The sequence below is a fragment of the Misgurnus anguillicaudatus genome, unplaced genomic scaffold, assembly GCF_027580225.2.
Source record: "Misgurnus anguillicaudatus unplaced genomic scaffold, ASM2758022v2 HiC_scaffold_32, whole genome shotgun sequence".
NCBI lineage: Eukaryota > Metazoa > Chordata > Actinopteri > Cypriniformes > Cobitidae > Misgurnus > Misgurnus anguillicaudatus.
Window position 1 is genome coordinate 2200299 of NW_027395282.1, and position 14482 is coordinate 2214780.

General features: G+C 42.8%; 1 protein-coding gene across 1 annotated transcript in view; it reads left to right on the top strand.

Moving 5' to 3' along the window:
* LOC141363103 (semaphorin-3D-like) overlaps positions 1-14482 on the top strand; it is an 87746-nt gene that overhangs the window by 27487 nt on the left and 45777 nt on the right. Inside the window, exon 2 of the mRNA XM_073865638.1 lies at positions 4339-4535. Coding sequence (XP_073721739.1) covers positions 4394-4535 — 142 coding nt within the window. The 5' untranslated portion in view covers positions 4339-4393. The remainder of the gene's footprint in view (positions 1-4338; positions 4536-14482) is intronic.

The window sequence follows — 14482 nt, forward strand, 5'->3', positions numbered from 1 at the left end:
GAAAAATATTGAAAGCTGCTTTAAAAAGAATGAATTGATACATTTTTCTATATTTAGTTTTTCAGTCTTACTTCTTAAAACTAAATTGTAAAAAATTGAAATAAAGAAAATATTAAAATGCTTTATTTTCCAATTTTCAACCAAGGAGCTACCTTTTCTCCCCAGCATTTACAAACGTTACCGCTGGGGGGAGCAAATACACGAAAGTTGCACCTTTAGCAGGGCACGCAGATGTAATCATTAAAATTTTTAATGATCATATGAATTATAATTGTTTGCACACCTTTTAATGGGGGTACAAAAATGCTCTGCAATGAATGTTTGTAGGTTTTGCAGAGAACACAGCATGAAAAGTCACTGCCAGATAAATTATGACATCCAATGTGCCAGTGGCTTGGAATTCATGATCAATATAAAAGATAACCCACCTCATCACCCCCCAAGATCCAGCCATGGACACAATCATCATCAGTAATAACAATTTGCTTTTGCCGGTTGAATGAGTTTCTATGTACTGCATTCATAATAAATCTCCCCTTACATAACATGAACAAACAATAATGAGCTTTAAAAATAGTCCACAAACTTATCTAATTTATAGATATCTATGATTGGAGTGGCAGCAACGTTTCACGTTTCAACTTTTCACAAAATCTCCAAAACATTGCAGAGCATTTTTGTACGCCCATGTGGGAAAGGTGTGCAGAAAAAATATAATTCCCAGTTGGTCCCAAATTGCTCATCATGTTAAAGCATTGCTTGGTGGAGCATTGCAAATGTCATGAGTCATGAACCCAGGGAACACAAATATTGATAAAATGCCTTATAATGCACTTTGAGGCGTCTACCAAATGCATAATTGTAAAAGTTTATTAGTCATAGGATTATTAATCATGTTAATGATTAAATCTGCGTGCCATGCTAATAGTCATTGGAAGTCTTCGCTTCCCTCGTCTCAATAAAGGGCCATTCACATTATAACTATAAAAATATTGTTTAAAAAATATTTTATATTAAAGAGAATAGCAGAGTTCACACCACAACTATAACGACAAAGTTACAATGAACGATATCGTTGGGATCACTTTCTGAGCGATTTTCCTCCAACTGACTAAACGATAAACCATTGACAGCCAATTCTATTTGAACTTCAAGTGCACGCGCATTTGAATGACAGATGCCACTATGAAGAAGCTAAGGTCCATTACATAAAATTACATCAGGTATCCAGCACTGATGCAGTTACTGTGAAATTGACTACCTAATGCTTTTTACTTTACTACATTGACTACGCCAAAATGTAAGATATTAGATTAAACAAACTACTATTTACTGTTACGTAAAACGCAGCGTGTGGAGAGCATCTGCTGGTTACTCGATGTGTAAACGCAACAAGAACAATAGCTATACACATTCAATGACATGTAAACAATTGCAATTTTATTACACTAAATATGCAATATGCCTTTGAAGGTTAGTGATTTGCATTAATTTGTCGTTATCGTCCGGTGGTGGACGCTAATATATTTATTGTTAAAATTAACGTCTGTTACAATGTGAATATAATTAACGTTATAGTCAACACAGTCTCAAGGCAAGTCGTGTTATAGTAACGAATTTTTTTATTAATTTATTCGTGAGAACGGCCCTCAAGAATTTTCTTAGTAAAACTGAGAAGCTAACTAGAAAAATGTATCAATTCCTATTTTTCTTTTTTCATTTTATAAATGGAAACGATAAATGAAAATTCGATTTGTTTTTTTCGTTTTTCGTTTTTGATTGTAAAACGGATATGGAATGGACAGAAGATACCCTGATTAAGGCTGGAATCAATTCCTGATTCAAGGCTGAAATCAATTCCTGATTCACAAATAGAATCAATTCCTGATTCACAAATAGAATCTATTCCTGATTCACAAATAGAATCTATTCCTTATTCACGAATAAAATCGATTCCTGATTCAAGACTGAAGTCAATTCCTGATTTACGAATAGAATCTATTTTTTGATTCAAGACTGAAATATATTCCAGATTCATGAATATAATCTATTTCTGATTCAAGAATGGAATCGATTCCTAATTTAAGATAGAAATAAATTTCTGATTCACGAATGAAATCGATTCCTGATTCAAGGCTAAAATCAATTCCTGATTCATGAATATAATCCTTTTTTGATTCAAGAATAAAATTGATTCTTGATTCAAGGCTGGAATCAATTCCTGATTCAAGGCTGAAATCAATTCCTGATTCACAAATAGAATCAATTCCTGATTCACAAATAGAATCTATTCCTGATTCACAAATAGAATCTATTCCTTATTCACGAATAAAATCGATTCCTGATTCAAGACTGAAGTCAATTCCTGATTTACGAATAGAATCTATTTTTTGATTCAAGACTGAAATATATTCCAGATTCATGAATATAATCTATTTCTGATTCAAGAATGGAATCGATTCCTAATTTAAGATAGAAATAAATTTCTGATTCACGAATGAAATCGATTCCTGATTCAAGGCTAAAATCAATTCCTGATTCATGAATATAATCCTTTTTTGATTCAAGAATAAAATTGATTCTTGATTCAAGGCTGGAATCAATTCCTGATTCAAGGCTGAAATCAATTCCTGATTCACAAATAGAATCAATTCCTGATTCACAAATAGAATCTATTCCTGATTCACAAATAGAATCTATTCCTTATTCACGAATAAAATCGATTCCTGATTCAAGACTGAAGTCAATTCCTGATTTACGAATAGAATCTATTTTTTGATTCAAGACTGAAATATATTCCAGATTCATGAATATAATCTATTTCTGATTCAAGAATGGAATCGATTCCTAATTTAAGATAGAAATAAATTTCTGATTCACGAATGAAATCGATTCCTGATTCAAGGCTAAAATCAATTCCTGATTCATGAATATAATCCTTTTTTGATTCAAGAATAAAATTGATTCTTGATTCAAGGCTGGAATCAATTCCTGATTCAAGGCTGAAATCAATTCCTGATTCACAAATAGAATCAATTCCTGATTCACAAATAGAATCTATTCCTGATTCACAAATAGAATCTATTCCTTATTCACGAATAAAATCGATTCCTGATTCAAGACTGAAGTCAATTCCTGATTTACGAATAGAATCTATTTTTTGATTCAAGACTGAAATATATTCCAGATTCATGAATATAATCTATTTCTGATTCAAGAATGGAATCGATTCCTAATTTAAGATAGAAATAAATTTCTGATTCACGAATGAAATCGATTCCTGATTCAAGGCTGAAATCAATTCCTGATTCATGAATATAATCCTTTTTTGATTCAAGAATTAAATTGATTCTTGATTCAAGGCTGGAATCAATTCCTGATTCAAGGCCGAAATCAATTCCTGATTCACAAATAGAATCTATTCCCGATTCACAAATAGAATCTATTCCTTATTCACGAATGAAATCGATTCCTGATTCAAGACTGAAATCAATTCCTGATTTACGAATAGAATCTATTTTTTGATTCAAGACTGAAATAAATTCCCGATTCATGAATATAATCTATTTCTGATTCAAGAATAGAATCGATTCCTAATTTAAGATAGAAATAAATTTCAGATTTACGAATGAAATCGATTCCTGATTCAAGGCTGAAATCAATTCCTGATTCATGAATATAATCCTTTTTTGATTCAAGAATTAAATTGATTCTTGATTCACAAATAGAATCTATTCCTGATCCACGAATGAAATTGATTCCTGATTCAAGGGTGAAATCAATTCCTGATTCATGAATATAATCCTTTTTTGATTCAAGAATAAAATTGATTCTTGATTTAAGGCTGAAATCAATTCCTGATTCACAAATAGAATCTATTCCTGATCCACGAATGAAATTGATTCCTGATTCAAGGGTGAAATCAATTCCTGATTCATGAATATAATCCTTTTTTGATTCAAGAATAAAATTGATTCTTGATTTAAGGCTGAAATCAATTCCTGATTCACAAATAGAATCTATTCTTGATTCACGAATGAAGATTGAAATACATTTCTGTTCACGTATGAAATACATTCCTGATTCAAGAATGAAATAGATTCCTGATTTAAGATTGAAATCAATTCTTGAATAACGAATAGAATCTATTTCTGATTCAAGAATGAAATCAATTCCTGATGAAATAAATTCCTGATTCAGATTGTTGCACTACAGATTTTCTCCTTGATTATTATGATAAACTGCATCAGATTATGAAAGGTTGACTTTAATGTTGTCAACAACACTACTGCATTTAATTAAACTTACAATGTCGATGTCTGTTTGTTGTTTCTCCAGCATTATAAAGGTGATGTGATATAGAAGACCTTCTGTACTGACAGACAAGAGGAAGATGAAGATGAGGACTGTGGGATTGTGGAGGACTGGCCGATGCAGTCTGCTGCTGGTTGCTCTCCTCCAGCTGTTGTTGACTCCTGTATGCTCAAATAATCCAGTAGGCCAGAATATACCACGACTACAGCTTTCTCATACAGGTCAGACCTCTCTCTTTCTCACAGACACAAACACACAGATAAAAAACAGATACTGGGAAACATATTTCTACAGTCAGTGACCTCCAGAGCGTGACCGGTGAACTGCTTTGCTACTGCTTTCTTTGGGAGTTCCCTTTCCAAACCCAACAAGTCTTTTTTTAATGCACATTAGGTGACATGTAGCCGTTCTGTAAATGTAACAACATCTGTTATATGACTCTTTTCTTTTGGACGAGGCTATGTAGAGAGATTGCTTTGTAATACTTTAATAGTGAAATCATGTCTGCAATACTAACTATTATGTTCTCCAAAACTTTTTTTTTTCTGTGGTAGTCTGTGAATCCTCACTTTGAACAGCTCTTTAATAAGAAAACCATTAGTGTAAGATCAAACCGCCGTCCCTTATTTCCTCCTCGCTGTGTGTACGTCTGTAGGGTCACTGTGCTTTATAAGACACAACGCAACAGGGGGAAATGTCATTAACCTCTGCTTCCTGAAAATGTACAAAGTTAATTGGTCTCTTGGATCTATTGCCAGGTTGTCTTTTTTTCAAACTTAGTGTCATATAATAACATACATTATGACATATAACTGTATTGTCTGATTGTGAGCCAGTGTGTCTACCATACTCCGGTGCTTGGATATGGTAGGGGCCCTTATGGCCCTTTGGGACACCACATAGGGCCTACACTGTGCCAAGCCCAAATGACCTCAGCCCCATGTCGATATGATATTCTGGTGTTGAAAAATGGTAGTAAGGGTTTATTAATGTGTTCTGGTGTATAATAGTCCAGAGAGGTGTGTGTTTATCCAGCCTAATCTCACGAGAATTCGTACATATTTTACGAGTTGGCTAATTCGTATAAATTCATAGTTAATAGGGCAAAAACGTACGATTTTCACGAAAAACAACAACGAACTCAACCCCTAACCCCAACATTACAGGGGTCAAGGCAAATCGTACAAAAACTTACGAATGTGGTCGAATGAATTAATACGAATTAGCCAACTAGTAAAATATGTACGAATTCTCGTGAGATAGCGTTGGTTTATTAGTTTTGTATTTACTGTAGCTTAAATTGTGGCTCTTTCAATAAGAATTCAGAGTTTGGTCTATTAATTCTATACAATTTAGATCTATATTTTTACAAATTATTTTATTTGAATAAATCCAGCTTTGAAGGAACTCTTTCCCCTCCATTAACGAGTTATCTTGTCAGTTAGGAGAAAACACTTCCCTGCCAATGACAAGTTTTTATGGCAATCCATATTTACGCTATTATCCACCAAGTGGCGCTCTTACCCGACTTATCATTTTTTTGAAAGCAGATGGTCTGTTCTTTCGTCTGATATATTCAGTCCCTCCAGAAAATCGCATTTATGCGATCGCACGATTCAATGCATAATCAGCCCAAATCTGCATATTTATGCGGAAGCCGTATTTTTAAATATGCCGCAATTTCAACGCATAAATTGCAGATTTCTGCTCGCAAAATATGCAGGGCTTGCGTGATTTCATAATCCCTGCATTTTCGTTGCAAAAAGTCATATATATATATCTTAGCGGAAATTTGAAAAATGTTGCATTTACTTCACACATGCGCCTCCATGTCCCCTGTTGTCATGGGAATGTTAGGAAGTGACGTAATTACGCGACGTGAACATCAATGCAAAGCTACAAAAGCATTCTCCTGAAGGTGATTGTATATTTAATCTTATTTCTTGAAAAAAAGCTGCAAAAATGTTTGCAAGTTCACACAGTTTTTGTAAGTTCACGCAATTTTGGCAAGTTCACGCAATTTCATCGCATTAAAATTGCATAAATATCCCGCAAATTTTGTCAAATTTTTTAAGAAAACGTGCCGCAAGGTCAAGGACTTTTGTCCCCAACAATCACAAAAAAAAAAAAAAACGTAAAAATCATAGAAAGTGCTGGCGCTGACTGGCAACTTTTTTTAAAAACGCTGGTGGGGAAAGAGTTAAACAGATAGAAATCATTTTTTCTTGTCTTTATGGAAATCAGTCTGAAAATTTTTATAATAATACATGTCAAATAATAGTAAATAGATAATTGATTAAATACGCATTGAATTAGATTGAATTGTAAGTATTTATTACAGTTAAAAAACATTTTTATACTGTAACTGATAAGAAAATAATCTTTTTTTATCTAACTTTAAAGTAACTTTCAATAAAAGGTACAAATCAAATTTTTAGTAAAACATTGCTTATTAGAAAAAATAAAATGTATTATTTGTGTACACTATCAGAAAAAAATCCAATAATGGTCCCAAGCTCTAACTGGGGCAGTTCCCTTTAAAAAGATCCTAAAATGGAATTTAGGCCCAGATATGTACTTTGGTACCATTATGTACCTCTGAGATACTAACATGAACTCTTTAGGTGCAAAGGTGTACTATTTTGAAAAGGTACCTATTGTTGACAGGACTATTATTTTAATGTAGTATATTAAGCTTGGTGACCTACATAAAGTGTTGTGGGTCATTTTAGCGATAACGCAAAACACCCATTAATAAATCAGATGATTTTCTTCAGACTGTCTGTCTGGACACCAACGCCACATAGTCGCTCATCCTCCGAGTCCTCTCCCATTATCAGTACGTCACACTCCACCCGGCTACTGACCCCTGAACACTTTCCAGAACTTGCGAGACTGAGGCAATTTCCTAACAGGAAGATTCTGTATATGACGGCGTCGGACAGTATGTTGATCCTGCATTGTAAATGTGCTTCCCATTATCTCCTGAGCTGTTAATAGAAGGTCCCAACGTATACATCATGTTTTAGGCGCCTGTGTTTACGAGCAGAGACGCAAAACACAGACGTGTTCATTAGAGGTGAGGAGCGACTCGTTGAGTCAAATTTGAAAGCGAAGCTAAATGAGAGAGGAAATGAAAACAAAGACTTTTGAAGCAGATGATTGTCTTGTATGGTTGGGAGCTTTGAGAGACTTCAGAGGATTGTAGAGTTTATCCAGCTGTCTATATAGTCAAGTCTCTGTCATTTATGGTCACCTTATGTTGAACTAACTTAAACACCTCAAAATTTGATATGTTTAGATGTTATCTACATTTTTGTTTATTAGATGATTCATAATAACACGTTGAAGTGTTATTATAAACATATTGTGATGAGGTTGAAACAGTATAGGGCTTTCGACAATATACTATTCGTTCAAACATCTCCTTTAGATTATATAGTTATAATCCATCAATGTTCACTACCTACTCATCTTTTGTTGAAGCAGTCATGTATTTTAACCTTTTCAACTTGAAATGACTCAATTCATTGTGTCTAACTTGAGTCAACTTCGCAGCTTGCTGTTTTTTTAACCTCTGATGTTGAATTTGTGCTGGCAGACAGACGTACAATTGATATTGCAATGACCTGCGACTTTCCCACTGATGTTTACCAGTAAAACCCTTTATAATTTTAAAGATTGTTTTTTGGCAGACGGGTGGATTAAAACCAAAAGAAACATTCCTGGCACTTGGAAATGTCTAAATGTCTCAGTTTCCCCATGACAGGAAGAATTTTTGGCTTTACACCCGCCGGTCTCGTTTTGACAGCTGCGTTTTGTAGCGTGTGTGAAGTGAAGATAGCAGACTTTTAAAAAATGAACTTATGATTTATTAAGTCTGTTTAATGCTCTTTTTAAGAATGAGACCGATATATGCTGCTTGTCATCACAGTTGGCTTTCATATAAAACCTGTCAAGAAAAATAAAAGTCATCTCATTTTTAAAGGAGAAACATACAATTACGGGACACATAATTGTATCAATAATGACACTTCTTCTGTCTTCCACTGTTTGGACAAACAGAAAGTCCAAATGTAATTAACTTTTTCCTCGCCATTGATGAGTTATCTCGTCAATTAAGTAAAAACATTTCCCTGCCAATGACGCTTTATCTTTTTTGAGTTTTTACGGTAATCTGTAACGTGCGTTCACACCAGATGCGGAAGAGCGGCAAAGAGGCACGTAGTTGAACGCTTGAACATTTTGAGTTTACTTGCTTCATTCGCGATGAATGTTGTGAGTGAAATTCTAGTCATTCGAGACATTGTTCGACCTCCATTGTGGTTTTGTTTTTCTGCCTCCGCCCGCTTCCTGTAATCACTACCCAGTCTCACAAAGTTTCGTGATATAGTCACGTATTTTTTATCCTTTTTCGTGATATTATCACGAATTTTCACGTTTTTTCGTGATCGTATAACAAATTCCTGTTCCCTTTCAATACGGTTCACTTCGCATTGCGTCAGTTTGCTGACGCTATGGGGAAAACTCCTGTTTACTCCGTGAATGAAGCCTATTGGTTAACGTCTGTAGAAAATACAGACCAATGACGTTTGAGCCCACGCGGGGCGTGGCACACGTCCCTATATAAGCCGGTGAAATACGTCAAGAGCTCATTACTTTTCTCCTTCAGCGCGAACCTTCTCGCTGCTCCGAAGAAGAAGCCCTTACTCGCCGTCGATCCAAGCACTGCAGCGGACTACAACACACCAGCGTGTTCCCCTGCCGCTTTCCGGTGAGCCTAAAAGAGTTATCTAAAAGAGCAGAAGCGCGTTGAGATAATGTCGCTTCGGCATTGCGGCTCCTGCCGAGCCCCTTTGCCTGTGGAGGATTTCCACAAGGAGTGCGTCATCTGTCTGGGTCCTGCCCACGCCGAGGCCGTACTCACCGAGGCGGGCTGCGCCCACTGCGAGCTCCTTCCCATCGCGGTGCTGCGCTCCCGCCTCGAGATCTTTAAACGGAAGGCTTCCCGTGCTCTCCCGCCTAAACAGCAGCGGAGCCGTGAAGCTGGAAGACGCTCTGAGACCGAGTCCACGCCGGCTCATCCCCCTCGTGCTCTGTCTCCCCGCCGTCATCCTGTCACCTTCGCCCATGAGGACCTACGCCCCCTGCCGAGTGCTAGCGGCATGGTTTCCTTTGGGTCCGGTGACAACTTGGAAATGATGTCATCCTCTGAGGAGTTAGAGGATTGGGCGGCTTCGGATGACGACGCCCACACGGCCGCTGCTGAAGAACCAACCGAGTCGCGTCCTCACGACTCTGAGCTCATCCGCATCTTGACGCAAGCTACGGCGGAGCTCAACATCAAGTGGTCACCGCCGTCAGAGCCTCAACTCAGCCGGTTGGACGAGTGGTTTCTGCAGCCCGGGCGCCGTCAATCATCCCGCCAACGGCAGGCGCCGTTTTTTCCTGAGGTTCACCAAGAGCTCACCAAATCTTGGCGTGCTCCCCACTCCACCCGAGCTCAGAGCGCCGTCTCCCACGTCCTCTCCGTAGTGGACGGCGCCGACGAACACGGCTACTCCAAAATGCCGCCGCTCGAGGAAACTGTCGCCGCCCATCTCTGCCCGTCTTCAGCCGGCGGATGGAGAGCGAAGATGAACCATCCATCAAAGCCCTGTCGCCTGACATCAACCCTGGCGTCGAAATCTTACGCCGCCGACGGCCACGCTGCATCCGCTCTCCATACGATGGCGGTGCTGCAGGTATACCAGGCAAAACTCCTCCGTGACATGGACGAGGCAGGTCCGGACCCGTCGACCTTTAAAGACCTGCGCAGCGCGACTGATCTGGCCCTTCGCGCCACTAAAGTCGCCACTCAGGCTGTAGGAAGAGCCATGGCCAGCCTGGTTGTTCTGGAGAGACATCTGTGGCTGAACTTGACGGAGATCAAGGACACGGATCGGGTTGCCCTTCTTGACTCGCCCGTGTCACCGTCAGGGCTCTTCGGCTCTGCTGTGGAGGGGTTCACCCAGCGCTTCACTGAGGCACAGAAATCGTCGCAGGCTATGCGGCATTTTCTACCAAAACGATCTGCCTCAGCGTCTGAGACCGGCCGCCCAAAACCGCCGCCAGCTCAACGCCCTAAGCCAGCACCAGCTCAGCCCCAGCAGAGAGCTGAACCGGAGGTCAAGCGCCAGCATCCTGCACGACCGGCTGGCCCGCCTCGACGCCGCGGTCCCCGTCCTCGGATCACGCTGGACCCGACGCCGGCGCCGCCTCCCTGAAGAGAGTCTGAGGAGGAAAAGAGGCTCTGGTCCCGCTTCGGCCGGCCCGCCCTTGAAAGTTCTGCGTGTTTCAGTCCCCTCGGGCGCTGGACACACCCTCGCTGTAACAGCGAAACACAAATTTTTACCTTTTCACAAAAAGAGCAAATTTCCTCCTCTGCACACACACACACACACACACGGCTTAACGTCCATAAGCATATCGACGCTCGCCGTCAAACTTCACGTTTGGCAATCCACCCCCGGTATGCCGGGCTGGATTCTAAACGTAATCCAACACGGTTATTCACTTCAATTCGCTCGGAGACCACCCCGGTTTCGCGGCGTTCTCTACACCACTGTCCCAGACGATCGTATGCAGATCCTCAGGGAAGAGGTGCGTTCTTTATTACTAAAAGACGCGATAGAGACGGTCCCGGCGGATCAAAGCCAATCAGGCTTTTACAGTCGTTATTTTCTCGTTCCAAAGAAAGACGGCGGCCTCAGACCGATATTGGATCTACGCGTTTTGAATCGCGCTCTTGCCAAACGGCCGTTCAAAATGCTTACAGCCAGACGAATCATGGCGTTAATTCGACCGGGCGATTGGTTCATATCAGTGGATCTGAAAGACGCTTACTTTCACATTCCGATAGCGCCACGTCACAGGCCGTTCCTAAGATTCGCGTTCGACGGGACAGCATACCAGTACAAAGTTCTGCCCTTCGGATTATCTCTGGCACCACGCACATTTACCAAATGTGCGGATGCGGCTCTCGCCCTTCTCAGACAGAGCGGCATCCGCATATTGAATTACCTCGACGATTGGCTTATTCTAGCACAGTCAGAGAGGGAAATTACTGCGCACAAGACCGTTGTACTCCAGCATTTGGAGAATTTAGGGTTCAAAATCAACCTCCAGAAGAGTTTGCTTACCCCCACGCAGCGAATCGCGTTCTTAGGCACGACGCTCGACTCATTAAAGATGCGGGCATGGCTTACACAGGAACGCGCACTCACGGTCAGACGCGAGGCGGCATCGTTCAAAGCGGGTTCACATCTCCCTCTCAAACGATTCCAAAAAATGCTGGGTCTGATGGCAGCAGCATCCCCACTAATACCGTTGGGAATGCTGTTCATGAGACCGCTTCAGTTTTGGTTGAAAGCGAAAGTTCCGCCCCGTGCTTGGTTGTCGGGCCGCTTATTAATCAAAATCACGTACAGCTGCGTGAAAGCGCTTTCGATATGGACATCCCCTCACCTTTTCCTCTCGGGCACGGAGCTCGGCTCCGTGAGCAGGAGGAAAGTGGTGACTACGGATGCGTCTGCGACGGGTTGGGGCGCTCACTGCGACGGCGAACTCGCCTTCGGTGCGTGGAACAACCAGTTGTCTCAGCTACATATCAACCACCTCGAGATGTGGGCGGTTATCTTAGCGCTACGACACTTTCGACCGAAACTCCAACATCAACACGTTCTAGTGCTGTCGGACAGTCTCTGCCCGTCTTCAGCCGGCGGATGGAGAGCGAAGATGAACCATCCATCAAAGCCCTGTCGCCTGACATCAACCCTGGCGTCGAAATCTTACGCCGCCGACGGCCACGCTGCATCCGCTCTCCATACGATGGCGGTGCTGCAGGTATACCAGGCAAAACTCCTCCGTGACATGGACGAGGCAGGTCCGGACCCGTCGACCTTTAAAGACCTGCGCAGCGCGACTGATCTGGCCCTTCGCGCCACTAAAGTCGCCACTCAGGCTGTAGGAAGAGCCATGGCCAGCCTGGTTGTTCTGGAGAGACATCTGTGGCTGAACTTGACGGAGATCAAGGACACGGATCGGGTTGCCCTTCTTGACTCGCCCGTGTCACCGTCAGGGCTCTTCGGCTCTGCTGTGGAGGGGTTCACCCAGCGCTTCACTGAGGCACAGAAATCGTCGCAGGCTATGCGGCATTTTCTACCAAAACGATCTGCCTCAGCGTCTGAGACCGGCCGCCCAAAACCGCCGCCAGCTCAACGCCCTAAGCCAGCACCAGCTCAGCCCCAGCAGAGAGCTGAACCGGAGGTCAAGCGCCAGCATCCTGCACGACCGGCTGGCCCGCCTCGACGCCGCGGTCCCCGTCCTCGGATCACGCTGGACCCGACGCCGGCGCCGCCTCCCTGAAGAGAGTCTGAGGAGGAAAAGAGGCTCTGGTCCCGCTTCGGCCGGCCCGCCCTTGAAAGTTCTGCGTGTTTCAGTCCCCTCGGGCGCTGGACACACCCTCGCTGTAACAGCGAAACACAAATTTTTACCTTTTCACAAAAAGAGCAAATTTCCTCCTCTGCACACACACACACACACACACGGCTTAACGTCCATAAGCATATCGACGCTCGCCGTCAAACTTCACGTTTGGCAATCCACCCCCGGTATGCCGGGCTGGATTCTAAACGTAATCCAACACGGTTATTCACTTCAATTCGCTCGGAGACCACCCCGGTTTCGCGGCGTTCTCTACACCACTGTCCCAGACGATCGTATGCAGATCCTCAGGGAAGAGGTGCGTTCTTTATTACTAAAAGACGCGATAGAGACGGTCCCGGCGGATCAAAGCCAATCAGGCTTTTACAGTCGTTATTTTCTCGTTCCAAAGAAAGACGGCGGCCTCAGACCGATATTGGATCTACGCGTTTTGAATCGCGCTCTTGCCAAACGGCCGTTCAAAATGCTTACAGCCAGACGAATCATGGCGTTAATTCGACCGGGCGATTGGTTCATATCAGTGGATCTGAAAGACGCTTACTTTCACATTCCGATAGCGCCACGTCACAGGCCGTTCCTAAGATTCGCGTTCGACGGGACAGCATACCAGTACAAAGTTCTGCCCTTCGGATTATCTCTGGCACCACGCACATTTACCAAATGTGCGGATGCGGCTCTCGCCCTTCTCAGACAGAGCGGCATCCGCATATTGAATTACCTCGACGATTGGCTTATTCTAGCACAGTCAGAGAGGGAAATTACTGCGCACAAGACCGTTGTACTCCAGCATTTGGAGAATTTAGGGTTCAAAATCAACCTCCAGAAGAGTTTGCTTACCCCCACGCAGCGAATCGCGTTCTTAGGCACGACGCTCGACTCATTAAAGATGCGGGCATGGCTTACACAGGAACGCGCGCTCACGGTCAGACGCGAGGCGGCATCGTTCAAAGCGGGTTCACATCTCCCTCTCAAACGATTCCAAAAAATGCTGGGTCTGATGGCAGCAGCATCCCCACTAATACCGTTGGGAATGCTGTTCATGAGACCGCTTCAGTTTTGGTTGAAAGCGAAAGTTCCGCCCCGTGCTTGGTTGTCGGGCCGCTTATTAATCAAAATCACGTACAGCTGCGTGAAAGCGCTTTCGATATGGACATCCCCTCACCTTTTCCTCTCGGGCACGGAGCTCGGCTCCGTGAGCAGGAGGAAAGTGGTGACTACGGATGCGTCTGCGACGGGTTGGGGCGCTCACTGCGACGGCGAACTCGCCTTCGGTGCGTGGAACAACCAGTTGTCTCAGCTACATATCAACCACCTCGAGATGTGGGCGGTTATCTTAGCGCTACGACACTTTCGACCGAAACTCCAACATCAACACGTTCTAGTGCTGTCGGACAGTATGACGGTGGTTTCGTTCATAAACCGCCAAGGAGGGCTGAGATCTCGCTCCCTATCCAGGCTGGCGAAACGGCTTTTATTATGGGCTCACGCGAACGTACGTTCGTTAAAAGCGACTCACGTACCGGGTGTAGCCAATACGGGTGCAGACATTCTCTCGCGCAACGGTCCGCCGCCGGGAGAATGGAGACTGCATCCTCAGACGGTCGAGAGAATATGGACCGTCTTCGGCCGGGCGGAGATCGATCTGTTTGCATCCGACGAGAACGCGCATTGCCCGATCTTCTTC